General features: G+C 42.4%; 1 protein-coding gene across 15 annotated transcripts in view; it reads left to right on the forward strand.

Annotated features, from left to right (window-relative positions):
• Positions 1-12,128, forward strand: part of LOC6527798 (pneumococcal serine-rich repeat protein) — a 35,660-nt gene that overhangs the window by 13,351 nt on the left and 10,181 nt on the right. For 8 of the 15 annotated variants that reach the window (XM_015198316.2, XM_039371178.2, XM_039371177.1 and 5 more), the window contains exons 2-3: positions 4,004-4,503; positions 11,575-12,123. In XM_015198316.2, the coding sequence (XP_015053802.1) occupies positions 4,279-4,503; positions 11,575-12,123 (774 nt within the window). In that variant the 5' untranslated portion in view covers positions 4,004-4,278. Of the gene's footprint in view, positions 1-3,787; positions 4,504-11,574; positions 12,124-12,128 lie in introns of all 15 variants that reach the window. The other 7 variants (XM_015198319.2, XM_002088835.3, XM_015198327.2 and 4 more) reach the window with 3 other exon arrangements.

The following is a 12,128-nucleotide window of genomic DNA, read 5'->3' on the forward strand; positions in this document are numbered from 1 at the left end:
CTGACTTATGTGTGGTGCCCGTTGTGCAGGTAGCGGAAAATTGATCGCACGGGCTGCTTGTGGGCGTCAGCAGGAAATCGTAAAATTACAATTTTCATTGGACGGAACAAGTAGATATATCATTATACTTATATCTATGATATGTCTGTACATTTGAGACACGGCAGCAAAAACAACGACCACAATTACCTGTTTCGTTTCGTGGGCAGAGTGTGAATGGCTTAGGGGCTGGAACCTGTCTCTGCTTTTGGCACTCTGGCGTGCCCAAGTTATGTAATTGTGGAATACGAGTGAAATGCTCGAAGGAACCATTTACCTGAACAACAAACTGCACATCATAAGTATTTAGTTTTCCATCTAATTTGCCTAATTAAATAAAAATGGGAGAACACACTGATACCTTTTACGGTTAATTCCAGTGCGGGTGCTGCTAATTGGCTGGCATCGTTACAATATTCCAGCGTCTATATAATTAACTGATTTGCGCATTTGTCTATGGCTCCACATGTCTCATACGGAAGTCAAACAAAGACTCAAAGATTATTTTGCGTGTGACTAATAACGACGGCTAAACGAAGTCTGCTCCTATCCAAGTTCAGTTTCAAGTAAGCAAATCAGGAAAAAAATATTAAATATAAATTATTTTCCAAGCCTCACAAAACCCATTCAGTCATAGTGTATTGAAAACCCAGCCCAGGCAATAAAAGACGGAAGCTTGCCTCACTTGTGTTTTTTTTCATATGTAGATAGATATATTTATGGTTAGATATATCAATAGACACATAGAGGCGTTGCTGTTCAATTGTGGCGGCGATCAAAAAGTTTTTATATTCTGATAATTGAATTGTAGCAACGCAAAAAAACTGCCTTTCTTCAAAAACGAAGCCAAACATTAAAAGTTGATTGAGACACACAAATCATGAGGCCAAAGATTACTGTTGAAAGGCAAACGAGATAAATAAGAAATAAATAATTATGAGCGGGTGAGATTTAGGAAAACTTGTGTATGCCAACAAAGACAGCGAGAACGTGAAATGATTGATCAGATTAAAAAACTGGCTGTGAATAAGTTCTCTTTTAACACATGTTTGAAATAGGTGTCTTCCACTAAAATTAAATTATTGCGACTTTGGATTGGCATTGTCTACTCTGCAGCTGTCTTAGGTATTTTGCAAGACAGCCTTTGTAAAAAATAAAACTGACAATTTATTGTTGTGCCAACTTTTCTGTTCACACTTGTTGTCCAAGTCTTGTGGAGCGTGCTGCTTCTGTTTTTGTGTCGCACAAATCAAATTCAAATTAGAACACACGAAAAACACGCGAATGCGGGCCAATTATGCAAATTTTCAACTGTCTGAAAGAAAAAGAACGATTTGCATATCGGTCAATTGCTGCACGATTTTCGTGGACTGCGCACGCGTTGCAAATACTGAAAAGTGTGAATTACATTTTCAGTTTCTCGCTAAAATTTTGTAACACAAATATTTTTCCTGTCACGCACTTTCAATGTCAATTAAACAACCTCACATCTCTGCTGTCTGTTTTTAGGCTCATATCTTTGTGTTTATTAATAAACATGGACCTATTGTTTTTTTCGCAGCCCACTCATTTCAAACTATTTTTAAATAGTTTGCGTGTGGGTGGGGAAAAAAGTAATGCAAAACCAAAAATGAGGGATTAACCTACATAGGGACACTTAACCCATGAAAAAACAACAATAATTCGAACGAATTTCTGGCGAATTACGCATCAAATTGATATTGAAATAACTGGAACCCAATACAAAATCAACCGCAGAAACCTCAAGCAAAATGACTTTCGTTTTGGCCAAGTATTGCAACGGAAATAACCGTTGTGAACGGCCAAAGCATTTTCAGTATTTCCTTACTGCGGTTGGGTGACAGCCAAACTGTAAAAAATACAATAGTAATAATTACAATAACCTTCATCGTCACATCATTGCTGGTATGGGGCCTAAAGTCGCCAAGTGGACGTGAACAACTCAAGTTGAAAATTGTACTTCTGTGGTTATTTCTTCCAATGGCTAGAATGCGACTATCGTCATATTAACTGGTTGAATACAGCTTAAAATTTAAGCGAAACCAAAGACTTGATCATCTCATTTCTTACAGCGCCAAAAAAATATAAATCAACGATAGGATAACACTAATAAATTGGCCATGCTTACGCCCCAGCGCCCAGTTCCATGTCATTAAATTTATGCCATCGCTTAATTACACTAAATTACGCCTAATTAAATTTTAATTAACACAATCAACTAGGGCGCATACACTGGGATGCATAAACACAGAGTCACCAAAGAAAACCGGCAAAACGTGTCCGAAATACGAATCCAATTTGTGAATGTGGAGTAAGTCTGCGTGCCGAAGCAAAAACAAAAAAAGGAAAAAAAAAGTTTCAAGCAGCTTTTATTTCTAGCCAAAGTGCTAAAAGATTCAGCGACGCACTCGCCAAAACCAAAACCAAATCCAAAAACCAAAACGAGTGCAAGTTCAACGGGGAAAACAAGTTTCCACCGCCTGCTCTTTGGGCATATGAGGAAGTTAATGGCTGAGCAGCTCGGCTAACGAAAGCCAACAACATACAGCCAACAAGCGAGTCGAGCTGTGGAAAATTTACTAACAGTTACTATTTAGCGGCCAGCCAGAGCTAAAATATTTGGAAAATTGGTTTTCTCTCTCCTTTTGTAAGTGTTTTTGGCGGGGGAGGAGGGTGCTGTCCACCCAATTGCATCCGCTGTTTTTCTTTCCACTTGAGACCTCGGGATGGGGATTGGGCCAAATTTGACTTTGCTCGTTTTATTTTTTTTTTATGTTGCCAGAGCTACAAAACACAGGTATTTCAGTGTTAATGCCGACCGACACCTATTTGGACAGCCTAAAATGGGGGGAAACAGTGTGGTGATAGTGGTTATTTCAAGAATGAAAAATGTATTTATTGTACATATGTAAATAACTTATTACAACTATTCCCCAAAATAAACAAAATTCAAGTTAACAATCGTTTTCCTTTTTGGAAATATGGAAGAAGTTCTTCGAACAACGAAAGACTTAAGCAATGAACTTGATTTCCGAATTTTCGAATTTTCTTAACGCAAATGTTAATAGAAATATTTATGCTTATATGCTCAGTAAATCAAATTCCATGACCAAAACTCCATTAATTTTGTCATCTACCGAACTGAAATCATTAGTTTACCCTAATAACTTTTTGGAACCTTAACCTTACCTTGATGACCAACCACTGTGCCCCAAAATAAATGAAGTTCTTGCATAACTTTGACAATTACAAATGATGTGTCTGACATATGACGACAACGCCAAAAAAAAAAAAAGACACGCATTGGAGATGCGGACTTATCGCCCGACTACCTGAAATAATAACGAAACAGCAGAATAAATTGAATTAAAAAGAGAAACAACAAGTGGACACACATGTCCGCCATTAACTGAGGGATCTCTGAGGCGGAAATAGACTGTGACATCCGCTGACAGCGAGAGAGTGGATTCAAAAGAATCCCAGCCTCTGCCGCTGGCGGCTATCAGTCTCCATGAGTATAGACTGGTCTCATATCCGTTGGTCGTTGGACGTTGGCCGCAAATTTAATTAGAAATCTGCACGACGGCGGTTCAAAGCACTTTTGCTTCCGCTAGAGATCAGCAAAAAGTTACTTATATATACCATATACCCATATACCCTATAGCTCCCAGTTTTGCAACATAATTAACTAACGAAAATTCTATCTACTCTGTTCTTGTCATTTCAGCACTCAACATACACCAAAGGCACACAGAGAAGTCTCAAATTAGACCGTGAAAGCCACAAAGCAAATAGTTAGCAAAGCGTGCAAAAAGAAAAGTCGAGGAAATTATTATAGGTGTGGGAGGGATGAGGGAGGCAGCCACGTGCACACACAGTAGCAGGGCTAGAATAGCTAGAAAATTATTATTATGATAATGAATTAAAGTTGCCATTAATTTAGCCAAAACGGAACGGAACGCGAACGCGAACGAGGCCTGGGAAGCGGCCACGAACAGCTAGACGGTAGCATAATAACAATAAATAATAATTTGAAATAGGCGAGCACCAGAAAGCAGAGGAAGACGACCACAAAGCACTGGCCAAGTGCAGCCTCCCATTTCCAGAGGAGCAGCCAGCAAAGCAGCAAGAGTAAAAAAAAGTGGAAAAGGCAGCTCGAGCGCATCGAGCGTGCAAATTAAAAGCGCACCACAGTAGCCCCAGCTCCATCTTCTCGACATGGAAGTGGCCACAACAAACAATCACAGTCAGAGCCATCATCATCACAATCATCATCATCATCTGCAGCCGACGGCGGCTGTCGGAGGAGCGGGGGGCTCCCGGTCCCCCTTCCAGAGGGAGGTGCGTGAATGGCAACGCATCGATCCCAATACCGGAGCCCTTTTCAGCGGACGCTTGGAGGCAGACCGCTGGATAAACGGACCGCTGAACAGCTACGGCAAGGTGAGTGGCTGTAGACTACAGACTAAAGGTGGCAGCGTGATCTGGAGTTGCCCATCAGTGGGTATGTTTCCGGAAATACAGGGTATCTGCGGCTTATATAGGTCTCAAGAAGCTGCAATACCTATATTGATTTTACAAAACTTTTAACCCTTCATATTAAGCCGTGAATGAATCTTTTTCAAAGTTCACTTTAAAGAGTATTTAAAGCATTTTATATTTCTTTGTTCTATATTTAGCTTAACAGCAGTTATATTTAGTCTAATTTTGATCATTCATCAGTTTCTCGAAATGACTTCCTAGGCTGTAGGTAAACACCGGTAGCACTTCTTCCACTCACGAGTTAGGCACTCATCCCTGAAGTATGGCCCCGACCACAATGCGATTACTTTTGGCTCTGATTGATGGAACCAGTGGCTCCAGTCCATGACTAGCTGGTCGCTCTAGTCTGCTCAGCTCCCCGCGGGTCTAGACCTAATTGCTGGGCTCTCTGTTTGTCCATCGTATTTTAAATGAAATTGAAAGGTCCAGACTCTCTAAATGGGAAGGCGTTCACTAATTTAGTAGAGTCTGCGGCAATTTAGGCTTGATTGCTAGTTTCGGTTTCCTTGCTGTTCGATTTTAATCAGTTAATAGTTTATTTAGTTGAATACTCAAAGCTTGGATCCATGAGCAAGCAAACAGAAACAGAAGTTGATCGATAAAGGTGCATAAATTACACCGGAATTCAAAACGAAAATAACTTAATAGTTCAATTTAACAGTTTTTAACTTTATTTTCAAGTAACATCTGATGGTTAGATTGCTGAGCTCTTAAGAAATGTAAGCGCAATTAAATTCAACACAAATTCTCGAGATGAAAACTCAAGCAAGTGGCTTTCAATAATTCGGCAAGAACGCAACGCTAACTACGCATAGCATAGTTAATCGCTTGAGAACCCGTCAGCTGCTCGATGGCGGTTACGGAATACCGCGATTTCGATAAGCCAGTTGAGACTGTTTTGCGTGACAGACGGCTTTTCCCCAAGTTCCCATTGAAACACACACATTGAGTTGCACATGGACGGAGATTCGTTGACCGTTTTTACTCAACCATGATTAAGAGGTCACACGCATGGCTCTGATAAGTTGGATGCGAGTTCCAATTGCTGCTGAAGAAAAGAAATAAAATACAATTAATAGAAAGGAAAGGAAAATAAAGAGCTTTAACGCAGTTGCACACGCTGTGCCACTTACGGTTCGATTTCGCATCAGTGAGATGTTCAGCAAAAGGCGAAACACTTTGGCGTTTTCGTTACGGCCGTACTTAATTAATTCGTGCTATTCTTCTGCAGATTTCAGATTTAAGATTTCACTTGTCTTTGGGCTACGCTTCAGCATTGATTGCTCTAGAATTTGTCGGTTAATTATAAATGCCTTTGGCTGGATGGCACAGCAGCACTTCGGGGCCTATCGTTAATTTTATGCCATTTCATCCACTGGCAGCCGTCATCAACCTAGCCCATCATCATCAACTGGCCATGTGGCCATGTGGCCATGTGGCCAGTTGTCCATTTGGCCATCCAGTCATGTTTACTGGCTGGTAGAGTGTGTGTGGGGCCAAGTTGGAGTTCGCGCCTCGAGTGCTCGGCCCAGAACCAAATCGAAATAGAATCTTGAATCTTAGTTCGTGGCTCTGCTCGTGGTCCGGTCAAACTGAAATAGCCCAAGATACTTAACGAGATCTGGACTTTAAGATACTCTAGCCAACTGCGAGCTATTCGCTTTGGACTGCCCGGGAACGTCCATCAAATGCAATGACATCATGGCTTTGGTATTGCCGCACTCGAGCTGAAGAGATTGATCCAAATAATTAAGTGATTTTTTGCTCTAACTGAATACTGATCGGCTTACGAAACAATGGAATATCCTATTCCCCCGTCGATGAGATCATAGCGAAATATCTAAAGACTGTTGACCTTAGGATTGCCCAAACATCCGAGAAGTTTTATGACATTTTGAGCTATTAGAATTTATCTGTACTTAGATTTGGGAGCAGCTCTGAAACAAGTGGTCTGATTTGTATGATCCCGCAGATGATGAAGACTATACATTATGGCAGCTTATTACCTCTCATTTCCGTACCAACATTCGATCGAATGCGGCTCAGTTCAAAGTTGACATTTTAAATGCATTCTTCCTGCAGCTAAATTCGAGACTATTTAATGGCCAGACAATCACTCAATTTGGCAACTGTTACATTCACCCGATCAGTGTTGATATGCCCTTTTTGAGCCATACTTTTATGGCTGCAGGGTATTCCGCGGAGATACACCGAAACCCGAAAGAAAAATACCTCGGAAAGTTGTTTTATTCCGCTGACTTTGTATCTTATCGCGATTGAACTTTGTTGCCACTGCGGCTGACGATGCAGAGAGCCTGGCCAAAAGATGAAAGGGTAATAGAGTGGGGGCACTGGCTGGGGAAACGATCAATACAATCAATTGGAAACGATCAGTCGAAAGAAGACACCAAGTCCTTGCCAGTGATGCGAAAAGTTATCCTTCTTTGGTGTCGGGGGGAATAGAATTTAAGCTATAAAATGAAATAAAAACCATATAAACATATTTTGTAGTATGTTATCGAGAAGTGCTTATAAATAGAAATACTTTCCAACAATTAATTTTCAAACAAAATAACAATATCAGAGGCGTTTTTAATAGCACAGGGTCTTTAAATAATTATTGTAGTTTCTAGTTTCTTCTTTGTAAACAAAAATTCAGACCTAGAAGCTTGCCATCGCTGGTCCTAGCCCGCATTAGTTTCAGTTTAAAGAGCTCGACTCGGCTCTTTTTGATGGCCAAGTCCGGGATTTATATCACCGATGTCCCGCTGTTCATTCGAAGCGCTTTTGCCGACAAAGACAAAGTCAAAGGCAGCGATTGCCGCCACGGATCGCAGGGAAATCAATTTGGCAATAGCCATTATCCAATATCGAATTGCCACGGTCTATGGAGCAGAGCATTGGAGAGCAGAGCAGATCTCTATGCAGACGCACCCAGACACCGTTAGGCAGCCAGATGGACGGAGCAGGGATCTCCTGACAACTTCTTCATTAGCATTATGGTTGGCGGCTTGTGGAGAAGGAAAGGCAATGCAGAAATTTACATTTTGCTAGATTCTTTTTTAGTTTTTTGTCTTGGTTTTGCAGCATGCAAGCGCAGCAGAGTTTGAATTATTCGCCGGCAGTTGCAGTTGCTTCGCAGTTGGGGCTTCAGTTGCTGGCCATGTTGCCACAATGTTGCCGCCTAACGGTACCGGGCCGCTGGCAATGCCGCCGCCTTTGTGGGTCACTGGGTTGCCACAAGTCTAACAAGAAATAAAAACAAAAACGAAATAAAATCCAGAGACGCTGCCCGCGGAGAAGATGCAACCGGCCACTCACGGGACTTACCTGTGGTCAACTGCCAGCATTTCATTTGTCTTTGTACCCGAGTGCTCTTCAAGCCATTTGGCCGACACACGTAAATTACTTGCAACTAATTGAGGATGTCAACTGACGTGTCTTGCCGCAATTAAGTGTTTCCTCTGCCGCTAATGAACTCCACACTGAGACCAAGACTGCGACCGAAGTGAGTTTCAGGTGGCTGGTAGAGGAGTCAATGACGCAAATATAGGCACTCTTATGATATACCGACTGCACTCAAAAGACTGAGCATATATAGAGATATGAAGCCAACGAGATCGTGACAGAAATAATGCATTTACAAATGTATATTATTATGGCTTAAAGCACAGGTCGTAAGGTACGAGGTTCACAAAATGGCACAAACCAGAACAGAAAACACTTCACAGTGCACTGTGGTGATGCTCAGAAACATACTTCATATGAGTCATTCAGCACGACCTTGAATAAATGATTAACTACATATGCCTTAATCATTAAAATAATATTTTAATAAGTGTTTACCATGAATTTGTAAAAATCGGATAAGGAATGGTTTTTTGGCTATAAGAAAATGCTGCCTGGGAAAACGAAAGCTCTGTTCAAATGCACTTGAAGATATGGCAATTTATGAATCGTAGACCCTGTTTTCCTTTTGCCATTACTTAGTGCCATGAGATCGCATCCCACTGTGCAGTGATCTGCTGCAAAGTACCAAAGTCAGTGCCAGCTAAAAATAAAAAGAGTCAATGGTTTGGCATGTCTATGCCGACGATCTGTGCGAACTGCCAGCCAGAAAAGCCAGAAGAGCCGGGAGAGCCAGAAAAGGTAGAAAAGGCGACATGCATGCCACGAACTGGAGGACATCTGGACGATGGGCCGGACTGTATGCCACATGGAAGACACGGACGTACATGGCAGATGCAGAGGCAGAGTCACAGAGTCACACGGCAGAAGTCGGAGTCGGGAGATAGACAGTCAATCTTATGGCCACAGACAGACTGAACCGAACACGACCAGGCAGACGACTGCGTCTGATGATGATGATGACCATGATGATGATGCTGCAGCATCATTAAATTCGTTTCAAGCGCAGGCAACGAAATATTTCGGCATATCCATGAACTGAACAAAATATTTGTACCTTAACATATGCTTGTTAACATACGCTCTAAAGTATTTAAACGACTTTTTACTTGACAGATTGATTTTCGTATTTAGATAGTTTCAATAGTCTTCAGCGATTTGTGTCAGTGTAGAGCCGAAAGCCAAGTCTTCCTCTACATCATCACGACTTTGGCTGGCATATAATATATGCGAGTGCTGGGCTCCGTGCAAATCGTGGCAAGTCTCTGCATTTCATTGAACCTTCAACTTGACTTTGCGCTTCGGTTCGGTTCGGTTCGGAACGGTTTTGGATCCAGCGCTTTCAATTATGTGGTTTCCTTTTTTTTGGTTTTTGGTCGGGTGTACATCATCAGCTGGTCGTCGGAGGCTGTACAAGATCATGACACTGATCGCTGGCTGACTAGCTGGCTGGCTGATTTTGGCCAGGTCGGAATAATTCATTTACAGTTGGCTTTCGTTCATCGCCAGCTGTTGCCATGATTGAGCCACCCCCTGGGCCATGCAGATTGGTACCAAACAGCTTAATTAGCCTGGCCAAGATCAAGACCAGCCAACCAGCCAACGAGCCAGCCAGCCTACACATGCTGGCCTAAACTAAAACGGCGCAGCCAGCTGGAAAATCAGCGAGCCAGCGAAAAGAGGTCATCGATAGATAGACAGGCATACACATATTGCAGCGTTCACTCCATAGGAAATTGCGAGGCATTACGGAAAAGCGGTCCCGAATCGCCAAGAGTCTCCTTCTGACCATCGTGAGAAACTGCGGCAGAACGTGCATGGCCGCGGGTGCCAAACTGGGCTTATAATTTATGTCTGCCACGCTATTCTGCACTCTTTTGTTTTTGTCTTTCCAAGTTCCAAGTCCCAAGGATGAGTGTGACTTTAGGGAGCCGCTGAAATTATTATGCATTGTCCGTTTGCCCTCGGGTCAATGGGAAGCTTGAAGAATTAAAATCACCAGCCAGGCAGAAATCGAACCAAACTGCATTGTGAATTAACCTGAATAAGTGAAACCGCCTGATGGAGAACGTTGAAAGGGATTACCCTGAACTCGTACAGTATCCATATTAAAGAACATATAGCTGTTGCCAAGTCTTTAAAACTTCCCAGAATTTGCGTATTCCTATTTATATTCCGTTCTTTATTCAGCCACCCGCAAAAATTCCCATCTAATGAAGCTAATTACCAAGGGTGGAACCACAGAAATTATTTTCGCCATTCGCCAAGTTATGAGTTATGAGTTATGAGTTACAGCACAAAAAAGTCAAAACTTCCAGTGAGAACCTAGAACAGTGAGGTGACTCAACCCACAACTTGCATACAATATGCAATTTTCTTTGTTTCGAACCGCCTGGTGAACATTCAAATTTTTATATTCTATATAAACAATGCTGCACTTTGACTCATAGTCAAATGTGCGGCTGCATTTTGGTCATTGACACGAATACGCCGCGAACTGGACAACCGGCGGGTTAAAGTTTTCATTTGGAGCACATTATGCATTTTAGCACTATAAATCATCAATGCAATCGATTGCCACAATCGATCTTTTGGCCAGTTCGATTCGAGTGTGTTTTGTACATGTATTTCTTTTTCTGTTTCTGTTTCCTAGCTTCGATGGTGTGTCATGGCACGATCCAATGAACGGATCTGCTAATTGTTCCAAACGATGCACAAGAAATAATAAAATATAATCAGAATAATTTCTTAAATAATTTTTTATCATTTATTGGAGACAGAGCCTTATTTATTAAATATTTCGCTATAATAAATGAAGCTGATTTAAAAATCAAATTTGATTATATAGCTTAGGAGTTAATAAATATACTTTATATTGCAGTAGTGCATAAAATAAAGCGTTTCTTCGAGTGCATTACGACAAAAGGGTGCAGTTGCTGTTTTGTTTGCCGCTGCAATTGCAGTTGCTCTCGAGAGTCTTTTGATTTGTGGCTGGCGTTTGGTCACGTGTGCCAAGCGGGCGAACTGAGCACGCCCAGCTGTCGAGATAAGAGGCATCTAGAGGCATTTTCAAGGGGGGGGCACCTTGGAACGGGGGGGAAAAGGGGGGCTGACGGTCAAGTGTTTCGTCTGGCAACTTTCATACGCCCCGTTGCCAACGGCCGACTGCCATGCGACAAAGCACTTTTACGCCTCGCATGGGACACACCCACACCTCTTGTGGAGTTTAGACAATCACATTAATGTTTTATTTATCTTATTTTGCACCCATTTATATGCTATTATGGGTAAGAAATCGATATAACACGGCATCTCTTGATGTATTAATTAGATCAGGCAACGTTAAAGTGGTTATATTAAATTTGAAAATCAGATTAAGATATTTGGTAAAATTATAAGTATAAGTTTATCCCTAGAGCACACACCAACTAAACTTTAAAAAATCGTACTAAAATCCTAATACCACATTATGTTTGTATTAATACCGTGATAAATCCCCCTGGAACATCCACTCATTATCCTGCCACCACTGAATCCCCCTCTCTCTCTCCGCTCTCTCCCCAGATATCCGACTCCCAAAACATCTCACAGCCGAATGGCACACAGCACACGCAGCGCAAACAGTTGGAGGTGCTGAAGGCCCGCACCGCCAACGGCGCCATGCAGGTGATCCGCACCCAGACGGTGCAAAAGAGCTCGTCCTCGTGGTCCTCCTCCACATCCACCACCACCACATCCACCACCCACCACCACCACAACCACCGCACGAGTCAGAGTAATGGCCACGATCCACCTCCAAAGTCCACTATCCTCCTATCCCCCATCAGCAGCCAGGGTGTTGACATCTGCGAGCTTAGCGACGATTGCAGTCTCAGTGGCAGCGATGCTGGCATTGTTCATACTCCATCCGCATCCACATCCGCGGCCACATCCGCCTCTGCCTCCGCGTCCGCATCCGCACTCAGCCAGGAGCTAATCGACGATCATGTTGATTTTGTTGTGATTAATGGCGAGGCGAGCGATAAAGAGGACGCTGCCGACGAGCCTTTGCACAAAGGCTGCCACAATTTGTTACCCGATACGGCTCCCAGTCTGAAATTAAGCAATCTAATGGTAAG

The sequence above is a fragment of the Drosophila yakuba genome, chromosome 2L (genome assembly GCF_016746365.2).
Source record: "Drosophila yakuba strain Tai18E2 chromosome 2L, Prin_Dyak_Tai18E2_2.1, whole genome shotgun sequence".
Classification (NCBI taxonomy): domain Eukaryota; kingdom Metazoa; phylum Arthropoda; class Insecta; order Diptera; family Drosophilidae; genus Drosophila; species Drosophila yakuba.